A 14,848-nucleotide genomic window follows, 5' to 3' on the forward strand; every position below is an offset into this window, starting at 1 on the left:
TTCATCCCGCGTCCGCGCCGAGGCTGGGACCTCCGAACTCTAATGGCGGGTTTAGGACTTCTCGCACAATTGAATGAGTTCAGTCTGGAATATATAAGAGCAAATAGTGTTTGTTTAGCCTTTTTTTCCAGTCGAAATTGAAAGGTCTACTGTGCACTTTTAGACACTTCTGATAAACTGTAGTAAAGTGAAGATATTTTTAAAAAATAGTCCCATAAATAGTTTTTATCATTTAACTTCACACATCATATTATCATTATTATTATTATTGATGTAGTAACATATAAACCATTTATTCTATATGAATCACTATTAAAGTAGGAATTATCCAGTAGGATAATTATCACAAATAAAATTATAAAAAGTAAAAACAAAACAACAACAAAACTTTATGTAGTGTAACATAAAGTTTTTGCTTTACAATCCTCAGTGACCCCTTAGATTTGTCTTGGAGGCCTTGTGAAGCTCCCCACCTATTGCTTTATGCCTCCTTGTTGGGACATAAACGTCACGATTCTGATATTTTCTGGAGCTTTTGAATGCACCACACGCTCCTCTCTCCCCCTGTCCTGAACGCCTCCGTTGGACTGGAGGGACCACTACTATAAACATACTGAGTCCAGCGAGACAAGAAGACCACGTCCAAGCAGGAAAACCTTAGTGACTGTTTCGTCCCTGACAACTCTGAAAACAAACCAAACCAAAAAAAGTTAAGGCAGCTATAGGACATAGTTTGCAACTTTTGTTTGTCCTAGAGGTTGCACTCACATGTTGACGAGTCTCGAGGTTTTGTCTTCCAAATGGATCTTATCTAAAAGACAGACTCTCCGTTGAGGATTATCTGTCTGCTGTGTGAGCTTGAACGCCGTCGAGCGTAGACGTTTCTCCGGAATGTAGCGCAGGATAAGGGTGAGTTGCAAAACTAAAACTCTTCCCCAGCAGATTTTGTTCCTCTCCTGGTCGTTTTCAGCGGGTCTAGACATTCTTGAAGTAGAGGAAGGCTATTTTAAAAGTCTCAATGAGCAGTGCCAAAATGTAGGCCAAGCGGGTTTGGCCACGTAGGGCAGACAGGGGGATCCCAAATGTGTTCATGCTCGTTCTGCAGACAAACGAACATTAAAATACAGACAGAGCCCCAAATGGTACATTTCATTAGAGGCGACCTAAGTGCGTGTTGGGTGTGATTTCATGTGGAACTGGGGAGGTTATTAACCTCTGGGTGGCTGGAGAGTTAATTGGGAAATGCCTGGAGTCATCCAGGCCAAAGAGAATGCGGGGATTAGAGCTGCACATGCATTCATCTCCAAAGTGAGTACAATTTTACAAACCTGATTGACATGGTGCGTGCGTGCGTGTGTGTGTGAGAGAGAGAGCCTCCCTGCTCTGCCACCTGGTGACACTTTGCTGCCGAACTGCTTATCCTTCTCACAGTGTGCATATATATCTGTGTGACAAGATGTGTTCTACCACCATTACTGTAAAAAATTGGACAGACCTGTAAAGCCAAATGTAGCAGAGCTTCTTGAGGTGTAGACCACACACACAGACACACATACATCTGGCTGATTTTATGCAAAGGCATGGTATGTAAATTATATGGTGCCAGCCAGAGCCCCGGGTTCCGGAGTGCACCGCAGTTTAAAACACTAGTGGAGAACTGAAAGGACCAGAAGTCACAGTAGTGCCACGGTCAGGCCTGTGTTAGAGAGGAAGCACAAGGGAAAGGGAGAGTGTTTACCTATCTAATGTCAGTTTCTGATGGCTTCCATAGAGCCAGCGTCATGTATGTCTCTCTGTGTCCTGTCAGAATTTCTAAGGCAAGCTGCCAAAGCCATGTTTTGTTTAGTGGCAGATTATAATGGGTGTTTTCTGCAGGATGTGAGCCTGCATGTAAAAGGAAAGTGGAGCCAGAGGTCACTTGAGTTAAAGGCTGTTTGATTACCATGTGGAGCAAACATACCTGTAATTTAGGTCAAATGTTGAAGAAGAAGAAAGGAGGGAGAAAAATATTCAGCAGCACTCAACAGCTGAACTGAAGACCAAGAACCAGAGAGAATAGCTTCGGCTATAACGTGGTTCCTCTGCAGGGAAACAGCACTGCAGAGGTAGTTTTACTGTTTCAAAAGAATGGCACAGGTGGAAAGGAAACTAACAAATGTGGAACAATTTGCAAATACTGCTGGACGAAGGCAGTACTAGCCCTGTTTAGGACTGAGACAGTCGGGACACAACAGCAGTTTATCTGGACATGCATCTGCAAAACCAACCGCTTAGTTACTACCCTTAAAATCTTTTCTTTAAAAAAAATTAGACCATGGTATTTGGAAAAAGACCTTCAGCAAAGCAAAAATGTCACCTTTATGTGGTTTGGTGTTGTCTTCTCACCATTCTGGTGTTCCAAGCAGTGATTTGTTGCATTATCTTAGATATACATTATGCAAAAGAAGCTGATGTATTCTAATCATATCACAAATAACCACTAGTATAAGTAAATGTAAATCAGGATTTCAGACAAGCTGTATCTGCTCTAACATGTTTTTAAGAAGTCATAAAATACCTTTGTAATATTATAAAATAAATGTTGTGTAAGCGGTGTTTTTGTCTACAGTTGTAAGCAGTATCTGTCGTGTGTGGTGAGTGTGACTTGCAGATCACAGGATCTTTGAGTTGTGTAAGTGCTGTGCTCTCTGGCAGCACGGCAGACAACAACAGAGCGTAGAGCGTGCCGCGGCCTGCCCAACTCTCCCACACTCCACCTTTTAGACACCTTCCAGGTGCTACAGGTGAGCTGTCAGTCGCTGCCGGTGTCGCCCACTCTCTCCAGGTCAGACCTCCTCTCCCTCTGATGAACACAAAAGGTCACAAACACGACTTTTTTCATGATGTGTTTCATTTATAGGCCTAACTGTAAATGTAACCACCTATTTTTTTGGGATGTTGTGTGAGGAAATGTGTATGTGATCTGAATGGAGCACCAAGCAGAGATATTTTCCACTTGATGTTTAAACTGTGTCATGTTTCCTTCCCTCGCTGCCAGTCTGTGTGTTACAGTAGTTGCGGCCGGATGTAAACGGTAGCAAACCAAAGTGCTGCTGCTTTCATTGGCCTGTAAACCCAGTGGTATTGAAGTCACTGTTAGCGTCGGTGCCTCAGGGTTCAGCTGCGTGAAAACATTCAGTGGCTTTTTTGGTGATTGAGCATGTGTGTGGAGTCGTATTTGTGTGTGTGTAGTGGGGCTCCCAGGGGGGGGGGGCATGGAAAATGTGAACAGCATCATGGTTTGGTTGGAACAGATGTAGTGGCTGCTGGTTGATAGTCCCATCATGTTTCTGTTGTTGAGGTGGAGAGCTGCTATCAGTCTTACTGTCCCTGTTTACTCACACCCCCCCCCCCCCCCCACCCCCAGCTGTACCAACGTGATAAGACCCTGAGAAACACTGGTGTTACATCTCTTTCCTTTCTGCTCCGTTTTCCATATCCTCACTTATCTAAAGCTTGTTTTGCTTCACTCAGGCGCTGGGAATCACAGTTGTATACATTAATGAGGAAGACGTTCACACATGTATACACACGCTGCATTCTTTCTCTCCCACTATTGCGTCTATTACATCTCCAAACACACCCGGCCTCCGTGACATAAATTCTCAGATTTCACTGCCACGGGATGAGTCGGCAGCACTGCGCCATCGTTGGTTTGGAAACCAGTCTCTGGCCAGTGGTGAGCTGCATCCCTCTTCTCCATGTTCTAGTAACAGAGTATAGATGGCTGTGGCAGCATGAAACACGGTGCGTTCCCTGTCTATTACTGTCAACTGTGGCACAGTGCTGCAGCCCAGCACATATTTCTGTTGTTTTTCCTGTGGTATCTTTGGTTTATGATATTTAGCACTGTCAAACTACACACATACAGTTGGACATTCGGTATCAATAATGCAGAACTGGGAAATTATGGGATTTTTCTACTGCTAATACCCCAAAATTCATAGACTGCTAAGAAAATGTATCAGGTGCTCTGTTAAAATAGCTGGATCTTTGCACAACATCCAGGGCAGTTACATCTTATTGGTGGATTTGGATTTGTTGATAAGTGTGTGTGTGTGTGTGTGTGTGTGTGTGTGTGTGTGTGTGTGTGTGTGTGTGTGTGTGTCTGTGTCTGTCTGGTAGTGACAGAGCAGGAGATGCAGTGTGTGTGTGATTGTGCAATGCCACAGACAAGGCTCTTCCACCTTCTGGATGTCACCTCTGTGCGAACACTCTGCTCTGTATGTTTGTCACCATCCTTGTGTTCACAGATAGTAGAGAAAATGTGTGCGTGCATGCATGTACTGTACCTGTGCACGTGCTGTGCCCACGCATCTTTGTGCCAGAGATGGGCCTGGAGAGAAAAAAGGGAGATAGAAATTGAGATGCAGCAGATGATCTTGTTAGAAACACACAGTCTGGCTGTTTGGCTCTACCATCCGTTTGCAGCTGCAGACGTCGTGTGTGACAGACAATACTGTATACACATGCATGTGCCTTTATGTAACACACAATATGTGCACAGTACACGTTGGGCAGTGAACACATTTTTTTTAAGTTAAAAAAAAAACAAAAAAAAATTCCCCAGTCATCCAGTACACGTTGCACTCACCAGTGGCCAGATGAAGTCAGTGCATCCTCAGCCACTTCTTCAGTTCCACCGCTTTGAGAGTGTTGCTTCCATTGTTGGTCATTGTAGTAACCAGTCCCTTTTTGTTGAGCTTCCAGTTTGTAAGAGCATCCTGCAGGGCTTCAGCTGTAAGCTCTCTCTTGGGGAAAATAAAAAATGGTTTGGAGATGTGCTGTTTCCATCTCATAGTCTTCAGTGAAGAGCGTTGTTAAATTCGTAAATGGTTCACATGTCCCTCTTACCACATCTTGGTTGCCAGTGTGAAATAAGTCACTTTTGCGAGCCGGTCATAAGGCCGTCTGACCTCAGTGTACATTTCTGGCAGTGATTCTCTTGCAAAGTAGTCACGACTGGTCAACTGGTATCTTGGGTCAGTAGTTTTTAGAAGCTTTTAAAAGCCTCCTAGTTCCACACCATGGGTAAATGAAGCTCGCAGCTCGCTGTCTTTCAGGACAGAGCACCTTTCAGGCAGCAAAGGCCTTGTGGCCAGGGTTGCAGCAGCTGCACAAAGTTGATACGCTCTTTATCCTGCTGTTGTAAGTGGTGGAAAAGATGTGAGGAGATTTTTACAAACCAGGGCTGCTTCACTAATGTAGACCAGCGTTGTGTCTCCCATGTTGCAAGCAAAGTTGTGAGCAAGAGTGGAGCAGTGCAAAGGGGAAGTTGTCCCGTTCAGTGCACTAAACATGTAACACATGTTCAAATTCTGGTATGTTTTTGTTAATTACAAAAGACAACATTTTTTGTGTCTTATTGCCCAGTAAATTGGGAAGTTAGTATTTTGTCTCTGTGCAGAAGGTGAATAACGTCTGATCTGCGGAGGTGCTGCACGGACTTCAGAGCCATGTTTCGCCAAAACATTGCACTCCTGAGCTCCATGGTAGGCCGGTGGGCCACAAGGGGATCAAAGTCATTAGAAGATTTTAAAAGTATCAGACCAAACCTGGCTGCTCTGGTGCAGATGTTCCTTTAAATCTTTTGTTTTATGCCTGCTAAAGATGGTTCAGTAGAGGTAGGACAATAAGATAAGACAACGCAGCAAGTGACTAAGGTTAAAAATAATGTCTTCTGTTATACTTGAGCTGATTTTAATAGTGGATTTATCTTTAAGTCATTTATCAAGCAAAAATACCTCAAATTTTTTGGTTCCTGCTTAAATGTTGTGATTTCCACTGATTTATAGTATATCATTAATTGAATACATTTGAGTCTGGGCTGTTGGTTGGACATGAAAAGCTATTTATTATTATTGTTTTTAACAAAAATGCCAGAAATGTGTGGTTTCCAGTTTCTTGAGGGGGCATCTGGAAAAATTAGTTAATTTAATTCTCTCTACTAATACAGGTTACCCTACCGTTTGGTCCTGTCCTGGTTGAAGCTCATAGACCAAATTGTAAAGGGAGGATCTGGAGGAAGCATAGTCATGAGCTGCGAAGCACTTAACCCGTTTGTTTTGCTACAGCGCTCATGTGTAAAGGGAGGGGAGGGAGTGTGTGTGTGGGGGGGATTGGTATCTCAGACAGAGACCAGCAGCAGAGATCGGATTGATTGAGTTACACACGCTACACTTGTGTCCTCAGCTCTTGGCGGCCTCTGTCTAATGGTCTTAGCAGTAGGCGACAAAGTGCTGTTTTGTTCCTGCTGTTGTGCGGATGTGACTGGAACTAAAAGACAGACGAGCTGGCCCCCGAGATAGAGAAGAGAGGGAGTGCACGCAGCACCCAGATCAGCAGCTCAGTTCCTGGTCAGACACTTAGGAATAGTTTTATTTACAACTTATCTTTTTGTCAGTTATGTAAAAATGCACCAAGTTGTCTTCCTGATTAAATTATACTGGAGGTTCTGTGGCGTTCAGCCTGCAGATGAGCAACTCGCTGCAACAGTCTGGTTGTGTTTTAGTTGTGTAATACCGCCTGGCTGGCTGTGGTGTTTGTCACAGCATGTTTTGGTTTGGTTATAATTTTCAGGTGGCCCCTGTGAGCCGAATCCACGCCCGAGTTGACAAAGAAGTCACTGCAGCAAAACATCACACCCTGAGGGGAAACTGGTGTCAACATTGTATTTAAACTGCTTTAATATCCTTCTTTTGTCAGCTGTTACCACATAACTTCAACTGAATGTTCGTTAAACCCTGCCGCCTTAGTTACTGTTGGTACACCTGTCAGTGCTTTCCATTCCGGCACAATGCATTGCACAGTATGCAGTGGTAGAAGAAGAAGAGTTACGACTAGAAATTTTGTGTCATTTGTGCCAAAATTTGACTGACCGCCCACGGTGCCACCCCTGCCAGAGTCGAACTGGGACGCTTGTCAGTGTTAATAATTGAAAAATGAAAAACAATAACAAATTGTTGCTTTTCCGTGTCAGCATGCAGCATGATATTTGCGGTCATCTCTTCATTGCCACCCTTCTTTGATTTGTGCCAAACCTGGCCACGCTGTCCAAAATTCTCTAGGTGGCCCCTGGTTGGGGGCCGACCTGCCTACCTCCTGAGCCACAGCCACCCCCGCCTTTGTCTTACACACAGTGCATCTGCGAATAGTGCTGATAAAATGATCGACTTGGGGTGGTGTGGCTTAAACGCACACAGAGCGAACAAAGTTTTCACCTTTTTGCCCTTCGCTACATTAGGGGATAGATTTTTATTTATCTAAAACATGACAAAGATAGGAATGTTACATATACGGTATATTTAGCCAACGCTCACTACCCTGTAGAAGAAAAACAGTCCTCTTCCCTCAGTTTTCCCTCTCGTTTTCTCTGCACCACAAAATTACAGTGTGCAAGCTCATAAACGTATATGCTGCTGGAAATAAACACAGCGTTTGGCAGAGAATGTTGCTGCAGCGCTGTAGTGGCACTGAATCAGTGTTTTTTTTTTTTTTTTTTTGCACCGAGGAGTGGGTTTGGTACCAGGCTATTGTCTGTCTGGCTTTACTCAACCGCACGCTCCCAAACCGTGCCACTGATTACCAGTTTGGAGTTGCACGAGCTGCTCTCTGGTCCTTTGGCTAACCTCTGAAGAACCTGGCCTGTGTGTTTGTGTGGGTGTGATGTTGTGTATGTGGTGCGCCCTGTTCATTCACATCTATGTTTGTACACTACACAGTGAAAGTATGCGTCTTTATTTGTGCCTGTGTGTGTTGACAGTGATCGCGCAGGCCTGTGCACTTGGAAAAGTGTCATGAGAAATTTTGGGGGGGAAGTTTTACCGTCAACATGTGATATCACTTCCCCTAAGTCGGCGCTGGAGGGGCAGGTCAGCGAGCCTGTGGTTCAAGTCAGGCGCTGACTGGGGTCACAGTGGCCACATAACCCAAAGCAAAGCTGATTTACTTGACCATTGTAGCCCGGTTGTTTGCTGGGTGACTTTCTTATTCTGTGTATTTGTGTGCATTTGCAAAAAAAAACACACAAATAAGATGATGCCACATTACACTGAGCTGTCTCAGATGGATTCAGGAATAAGGAATGTGTTACACCTCTCAAAGGGGCACATCTGTTACAACAGGCAAGCACGAAACAAGCGTGATTCACATCATAGCAAACAACACGGCTGTATGGCCTCGATTTGTAGCTTCTTATCCTCTTTCATTCAAGACTCACTCCCCGTGTTGTCCCCCCCCCATTGCACTTCGTCTCTCTCTCTCTCTCTCTCTCTCTCCCTCACACACACACGCACTTGCCTTCCTTGTGGTGCATGCTTGTGTCAGGTGTGCTCTGTTTTTCCAGTCAGGGTAGAGAGGAATCTGGGACGGGGTCCAAGCTGACTATCAACAGCACATTGCTGGAGCCCAGGACAAGAAGCAACACATCCAGTCCAACCTCACTCCTCACTCCTCCTCCCTGACCCTCCCCCTTTTCTCCTGATCACTGGAGCATTGTCATACCATGCCTTGTCTCAGATATTTTACTCTCCTCTTGCTTTAATCTAAATATTGGATACATTATTCTCTATGTTAACGCAATCTTTTGTTTTTTGTACTGGGTTGCCATTTTTTTTCAGTAACGTGTTCCAGTGTTTTCTGTGAACGAGAGGTTCTTTCTCTGCTTGGGGGGTGTGGAGCCTTTCCTTCAGATTTATTTCTGGTTTTGTGATCTAGTTTCTGTATATCAAGGCTGAACATTGGCCGCCACCCTTAAAATGACAATGCTTTTAGCTATTTATATTTATTTCCATTGACAACACCAGCCTTTTTAGAAATTCTTTGGCGACTAAACCACTCAGTTTAAAGCTAATTTAGTTTTTGGGTTTGCCTCTCAATAGTGTGTGTGTGTGTGTGTGTGTGTGTGTGTGTGTGTGTATACATATGGTATACTACATGTGTGAATGCTTGTGGGTGTTTGTGTGCCGTGCCCTTCTTCAAAGCTGTTTCCTTGTCACAGACAAGCTACGAACTGATGACTAACCCAGAGATGTGTTCAAAATGTTCTTCATAAACCTGTCTCAACCCTAAAACTACAGTGTGTGTGTGTGCGTGTGTGTGTGTGTGTGTGTGTGTGTGTGTGTGTGTGTGTGTTGCTTCATCATGATTTTGCGCTCATGTTACAGCAATTAACAATTTCACTAGTTTCTCGTTGACAGCATAACTTATTGTTTTCTGCTTTGTGGCAGCGGCTGACAAAAAGTGTGTATGTGGAAGCATATGTGCACCACCACATGTGTGTGTGTGTGTGATCTTACACTCTGCTACTCTTTATGCTGCGATGTCTAGCACTGTGCTGCTGTTGGTTAGAGATGAAAAGGAAAGGAAAGGCCTCCCACACAGGCAGATATGAGGCTTAGAAGGTCCATTAGTTCCTCAAAGCCAGCTGCCAGGTTCAGCTGGATGTCTGTGCTCGGCTGTTTGATGTCCATTCATCCATAGCCTTACGTCTGGGCCTCTGTCTCCCAGCTTTGCCCGACACATGGCCTCACGCGGCTGGAGAGAGCACAGCTGCCGTGACTGTAGGATAAAGCTGTCTGCTACCGTGTCATTCCTGCCTCTGCTCGAGCCATAGCACCACCACCGCTGCTGTTATTGCTGGTGATTCTGCTAGTCTTCTCTGTTTTTGTTTGTTTGTTTATGGGAGGTAGGCAGGGGGATAATATGGGCTAATGTGATGTGGTTTGATAGGAAGAATGTTACTGATTAGAGCACCATGCAGTTTCTGTATTCCTGTGGGCTCCAGTGTGAAAGGAAAGTGCTGAAAAGAATGCACTAAATTATCTGTAGATATTTTTCAGGCATTCAGTGTCATTGACTAATCCTTCCCCTTTTTCATATCTCCCTACAGCACCTGCTCTTCCTCCTCCTCCTCTTCTTCATCAGCTTCCTCCTCCTCTCCAGACATCTTTGGGAATGGGCTTGCGCCTTGCCAGGGTGCATCTCTCCACCCGGTGGCGTGGCTGGCATCATGTGAGAGTGAGGAGGGCAGCGGCCAGGTCATAGGGCCTGCCCCCCCCTCCCCCCCTTGCTTGCTCACAAGTGACTTTTGACCTTTGACTCAGCCACGATTCTGCCGTGACCTCTGGCCAGCCATGCCCTTCCGGCTGAAGCTGAGGCGCACACGGCGCTACAATGTCCTGAGCAAGAATTACTTTGTGACGCGGATTCGCCTACTGGACAGCAATGTGATCGAATGCACTCTGTCAGTGGAGAGTACGGGACAGGAATGTCTGGAGGCGGTGGCCCAGAGGCTGGAGCTACGGGAGGTAAGTCTTCTATCATCTGACACTGGTACATGCTGTTATCAGCTTTTGCCTCTAATTGACAGTTTATAAGCAGGGTCCTCGTGTGTCTCTAATAATGCGTGACTACCTCTGTTCTCTTTTGACTGCGGAAGAAAGATGCTACTCATCCCCCTGTCTCAATTCAACCCTCCGCTCTGTATTTTCACACCTGTTTTCTCTTTTCCTCTCCATTTGTTCCACATTTTCTTTGTTTCCTGTTTATCTGTTGGAACTTTTGAGGTTTAAGCACCTTGCTCTGTGCTCAGTTACTAATGAGCGGAATATATTCAGTTCCATGTTTTCATTTTCTTTCCTCTGACCCTTTTCTGTCCTCTGTCCTTCACGTTTAACACAAACTAAATGTACGTGTCTTTGGACGGGGTTTGTTTGTTTGTATGCGGAGGGAAAATGTGTGATGAATTGGTGTGTGTCTGTGTCTACTGGGGCTGCTGACAAAGTGAGAGAGAGGGTTGGTGTAGTTGTGTGTACTCACATAGTGTTGTGGTATTTGCCAGGTGTGAGTGATGTTATAAATAAAGTGGTGCGATGCCTCAGCTTCAGCCGCTGTCTGCCCCGTGCGTGCACTCTATCTCTTTGTGTGTGTCCATCAGAATTTTGTGTGTGTGTGTAGATGGATGTCCATTATCATAGAGTCAGTTGTGCATTTTCTAAATTTCATGGTCAGCCATTAGTAGTGTGGGGTAATGTAATGTAACACAAACTTGCTGAGGTTTTGAATCAAAAGACAAATTCGGATCAGGGGCCTGGTTCACTAAAGCCATTTTGGAGCACTGCACACACACACAGTGCACATCGCGGATTCAGCTCGTAAATGACTGACGCTCAGACATTGCAGATGAATTAGCATGGAAGTCCCACAGGGCTCTTGCACAATCATTCATAGGCTGCACATATCGTGTTTATTTTTATTAGTGGAACGTGTCAAAATTAATGGGATAGGAAATGATCTCATGTTTAAAGTTGTAGCATGTAGAGACGTGCCCAAGATCTGTATAAACAGGCTTTTATAGGATTTATAGTCTTCATCTAGAATATCAGACACATCTAATGTTAAGAAACCAAATCAGCGTTCTTATTCAGATCTGGGGGCTTTTTCTCGGCATTATGTGGCAGGATATGTTGATTCTTGCAGTCTAAACTGGTTACAGCTCTTTTGAGCTCCTTTGCTAAACCACTCACTCTTGTTTTGACTGGTACTGTAGTCAGTATAGCGTCTTTTAGAGGAACTGTTTTCACCAATTTAAATGGGTTGATGCATCATCACTTATTTCCCTGTCCTGCTTTTACTGTTTATTCAGTTTTATTTTAAATTAGAATATCGAAATGACAAATTAACAGGCAGGAGACTTCATTTTGGTTTACAGAGATGGGTTCATTACTGTTTCTGCTCTCCCAAGATAATCTTGGTGGTAATGGCCCTGGTCTGATATTTATGTCCCACAGAGTTACGCTGCTGACGTCAAAGGTTTGATCAGATTTGAAGGAGAAATATGTGCTTGTTGTAGTTCAGCTGCTTATTAATCTCCTCCAAGCATTTCTCATCTCATTTCTCATTTCCCTCCTGAGCCAGTTTTGTTCCATCCCTATAAATCCCTATTTCCCAGCCCAATACCACCATTACCTTCTAATTTCTGTCTGTTTATCTCTCGCTGCATTGCACTTACATTACTCATTTTTTCTTTTCTTCTTCCTTGTCTCATCTCAGCTCTTCTTTCCTTCATCTCTGTTTCTTGTGCACCACATTAACCTTCCCCCATCTCGCCCCTGCTCCTAGACCCATTACTTCGGCCTGTGGTTCCAAGGAAAGACCCAAGCTCCGGCCCAGCGCTGGGTGGAACTGGAGAAACCCCTCAAAAAGCAGCTGGACAAGTTTGGCAACGAGCCACTGCTCTTCTTTGGAGTCATGTTCTACGTGCCCAGTGTCTCCCGACTGGAGCAAGAGGCCACCAGGTACAGGGTCTCACTCAACATACAAATTCAGCGCCGCCACATTTGTGCTTCGGGCTGTTGCTGTGTATCAGAGCTACAGTACAACCAATGAGATTTACAGCACCATCAGAACTTTCTGATTGATTTACTGCAGTTTGTCAGCCACCTTCATATACTCACACCAGAAACTGTCAATGTCACCTGTACTCCTGTCAACTTGAATTGCTAACTCTTAACATTAGAAAATGATTCGGTCTATAAAGATGCCTGACACATGTCCCAACTTGAGATGGAGCTTGGACACAGCTGGCAGCAGACAGATTTATTCATCAGCAGCCATCTTTTCTCTATTAAAGCCATAACTGTGTGTATGTACACATGTATGTCTGTGATGAAAAGGTGTGAATGAATGCGTTAGCTAGCTGTGAAAAGGCATCCAGAGGTCAGTGTGTAGTGAACAGTCTGCCATATGGCAGACTGTTCACTACACACTGAGCAGGTCGCACTGAGCTGGTGGATTTGCGGCTTCTGCCTGACTAGATGTGGGAAAGGTCGATTGCAGGTCACAGCTTGACGTTTTGTTACTAGAGTTAGTTTTAAGGTGTGTGTAATAACCATTCACGGTGTTGAATTTCCTCAGTATTTTTGAGAGGCAGGGCCAGATGCGTTGATTTGGTGCTTAGATTCACTGTGGGCATGACGGGGAGAGGCTGCAGAGTGTGAGTCTGCAGGTTCGTTACACAGAAGCCAGGGTCTGCTCAGGTAAAGGGATGGTATTTCAGGACCCCCCCCTCCAGGCTTTTACAGTGTGTCTGCATATATGGGGGGCATGCGGTTAGAGAGGTTATGATGGGGCCTTAGGGGCGATTTATGGATCAGTGGTTCTCTCTCTTTCAATTCCTGTGCATAGTGTCATCCCTACTCTGTTATCAAGAGCAGACCTCCAGATCAGTGTAGTCCCACATGTCAACTCCCTTTCTCCCTTCATTCTCTAGTTCTTCTTCTCTTCTTATGTTAGTCAGGAATGTTGGCACAGCCGTCCGGCGTAGGAGGCGGACCACACATTCCTCGGAGCAGAGGTGCTGGGGGTAAACAGGGTGGGGAATGTCTCCTTTACGACATACATACGCACACACTTGGACTCACTCACCTCACACACTCCGCACACTCCCCCCAAGAATCCTCTCAAAAGCCAGCTACAGCCCTGTCAGAAGACTTGGTCACAATATGCCATATTGTAGGAACATACATGCAGCCTGAGGCCAGTGTTTCCAAAAGCCCAGGTGTTTTGCTTTTCTATAGATCAAGTTGGAAACGATCTTCACAACTTTTTCGATGAGGTTCAGACATTTTTATTACATATTACCTTTAATCAAGGGATTTGCAAAATCCCAAATATATTTAAAAGCATTTTTGCTCTTATACTGTTGGCACTAGTCTGAAAGCTCCATCACTTACTGTGGGAAAGAACATAGAAAATATAGGTAACTTATTGACTCAGGGTTGGTTTGGGTTAGATCCAATGAAGCGGATCTTTGTTGTAGTTTTTTTTTTTTCTACACACCTGTTCTGATAAATGGAGGAAGGACAAGATTCAGAGAACGAATGACAAACAAAGAGGAAGACAAGCGAGGACAGAGAAAAGTTAAGGTTTGGCAGCCAGACATGGCTTTGGGTTAGTAGCTTGTTATTTATGTGGTTTGAGCTCGCTGCCTGCATGGGTTTTTTGCTGGAGCGTGTACATATTTATGTGTCCACACCGAAACGTCTGTTTGTGCTTCTGTGTAAAAATGGTGGACGGAGTGGATTTTGGAACATTTGCTCTTTGTTTGAGTGAAGTAACTTTGAAAAATTTAAATGTTACTTAACACAAAATATATGCAATCAAGTGTTACCGACTGAGATGTAAGCTATTGTTTTAACTTGATGCCATAAAGCAGAGAGAGAGTGTCTCTTTTGAGTAAATGAGAAAGTAATATGAGTATTTTATAATGTGGTCAGGTCTTTGAAGTTCGACTGATGTGTAACCTGATACTGGATCTCCCTCACTTCCCATCCGTCCATTCATCTGTTTCTTCCTTCCTCATTTCCTCCCTCCATGCAGCTGTGAAAATTAGCCCCCTGCTATTGGTAAAATCTGTGTTTTTTGTGTTGGTGTGTTCACTGGTTGTGCATTATATTCGCACCAATAATCCACCAATTCTTGAGGTCATGCAGTTAACAAATTATATTTTTTCCACAGTCTTAAAGATACTAGAAACATGATGGCAGAACTAGGAAGTAGTACAGAAAAAATTAGTTGATTAATCAAACTACAGAAAAAATGGCCAACAGCATCAGTCAAATGAAACACAAAAATGGTTACAAGGATAAAATTTTGGGTTTGAGGTTAAAGACTGGAATGATGACCCTTTTATCCGTGGCAGAGTCTGGACAGTGCATTTTTAGCCAGAACAGTCCTTTAGGCCACCTACAGTAAACCATAATAATGCCCTATACACATTAACGTTAAGTGTTTTGGTTTGGGGGGGGGG

General features: G+C 44.3%; 1 protein-coding gene across 2 annotated transcripts in view; it reads left to right on the forward strand.

Annotated features, from left to right (window-relative positions):
* The first annotated feature begins 612 nt into the window (after positions 1-612).
* LOC109953291 (protein tyrosine phosphatase non-receptor type 14) overlaps positions 613-14,848 on the forward strand; it is a 33,876-nt gene continuing 19,640 nt past the window's right edge. Inside the window, exons 1-4 of one of the 2 annotated variants that reach the window (XM_020588741.1) lie at positions 613-909; positions 9,547-9,678; positions 9,929-10,346; positions 12,160-12,335. In XM_020588741.1, coding sequence (XP_020444397.1) covers positions 10,173-10,346; positions 12,160-12,335 — 350 coding nt within the window. In that variant the 5' untranslated portion in view covers positions 613-909; positions 9,547-9,678; positions 9,929-10,172. The remainder of the gene's footprint in view (positions 910-9,546; positions 9,679-9,928; positions 10,347-12,159; positions 12,336-14,848) is intronic. The other variant, XM_020588732.1, reaches the window with a different exon arrangement.

The sequence above is a fragment of the Monopterus albus genome, unplaced genomic scaffold (assembly GCF_001952655.1).
Source record: "Monopterus albus unplaced genomic scaffold, M_albus_1.0 scaffold9.1, whole genome shotgun sequence".
In the NCBI taxonomy this organism is placed as follows: Eukaryota; Metazoa; Chordata; class Actinopteri; order Synbranchiformes; family Synbranchidae; genus Monopterus; species Monopterus albus.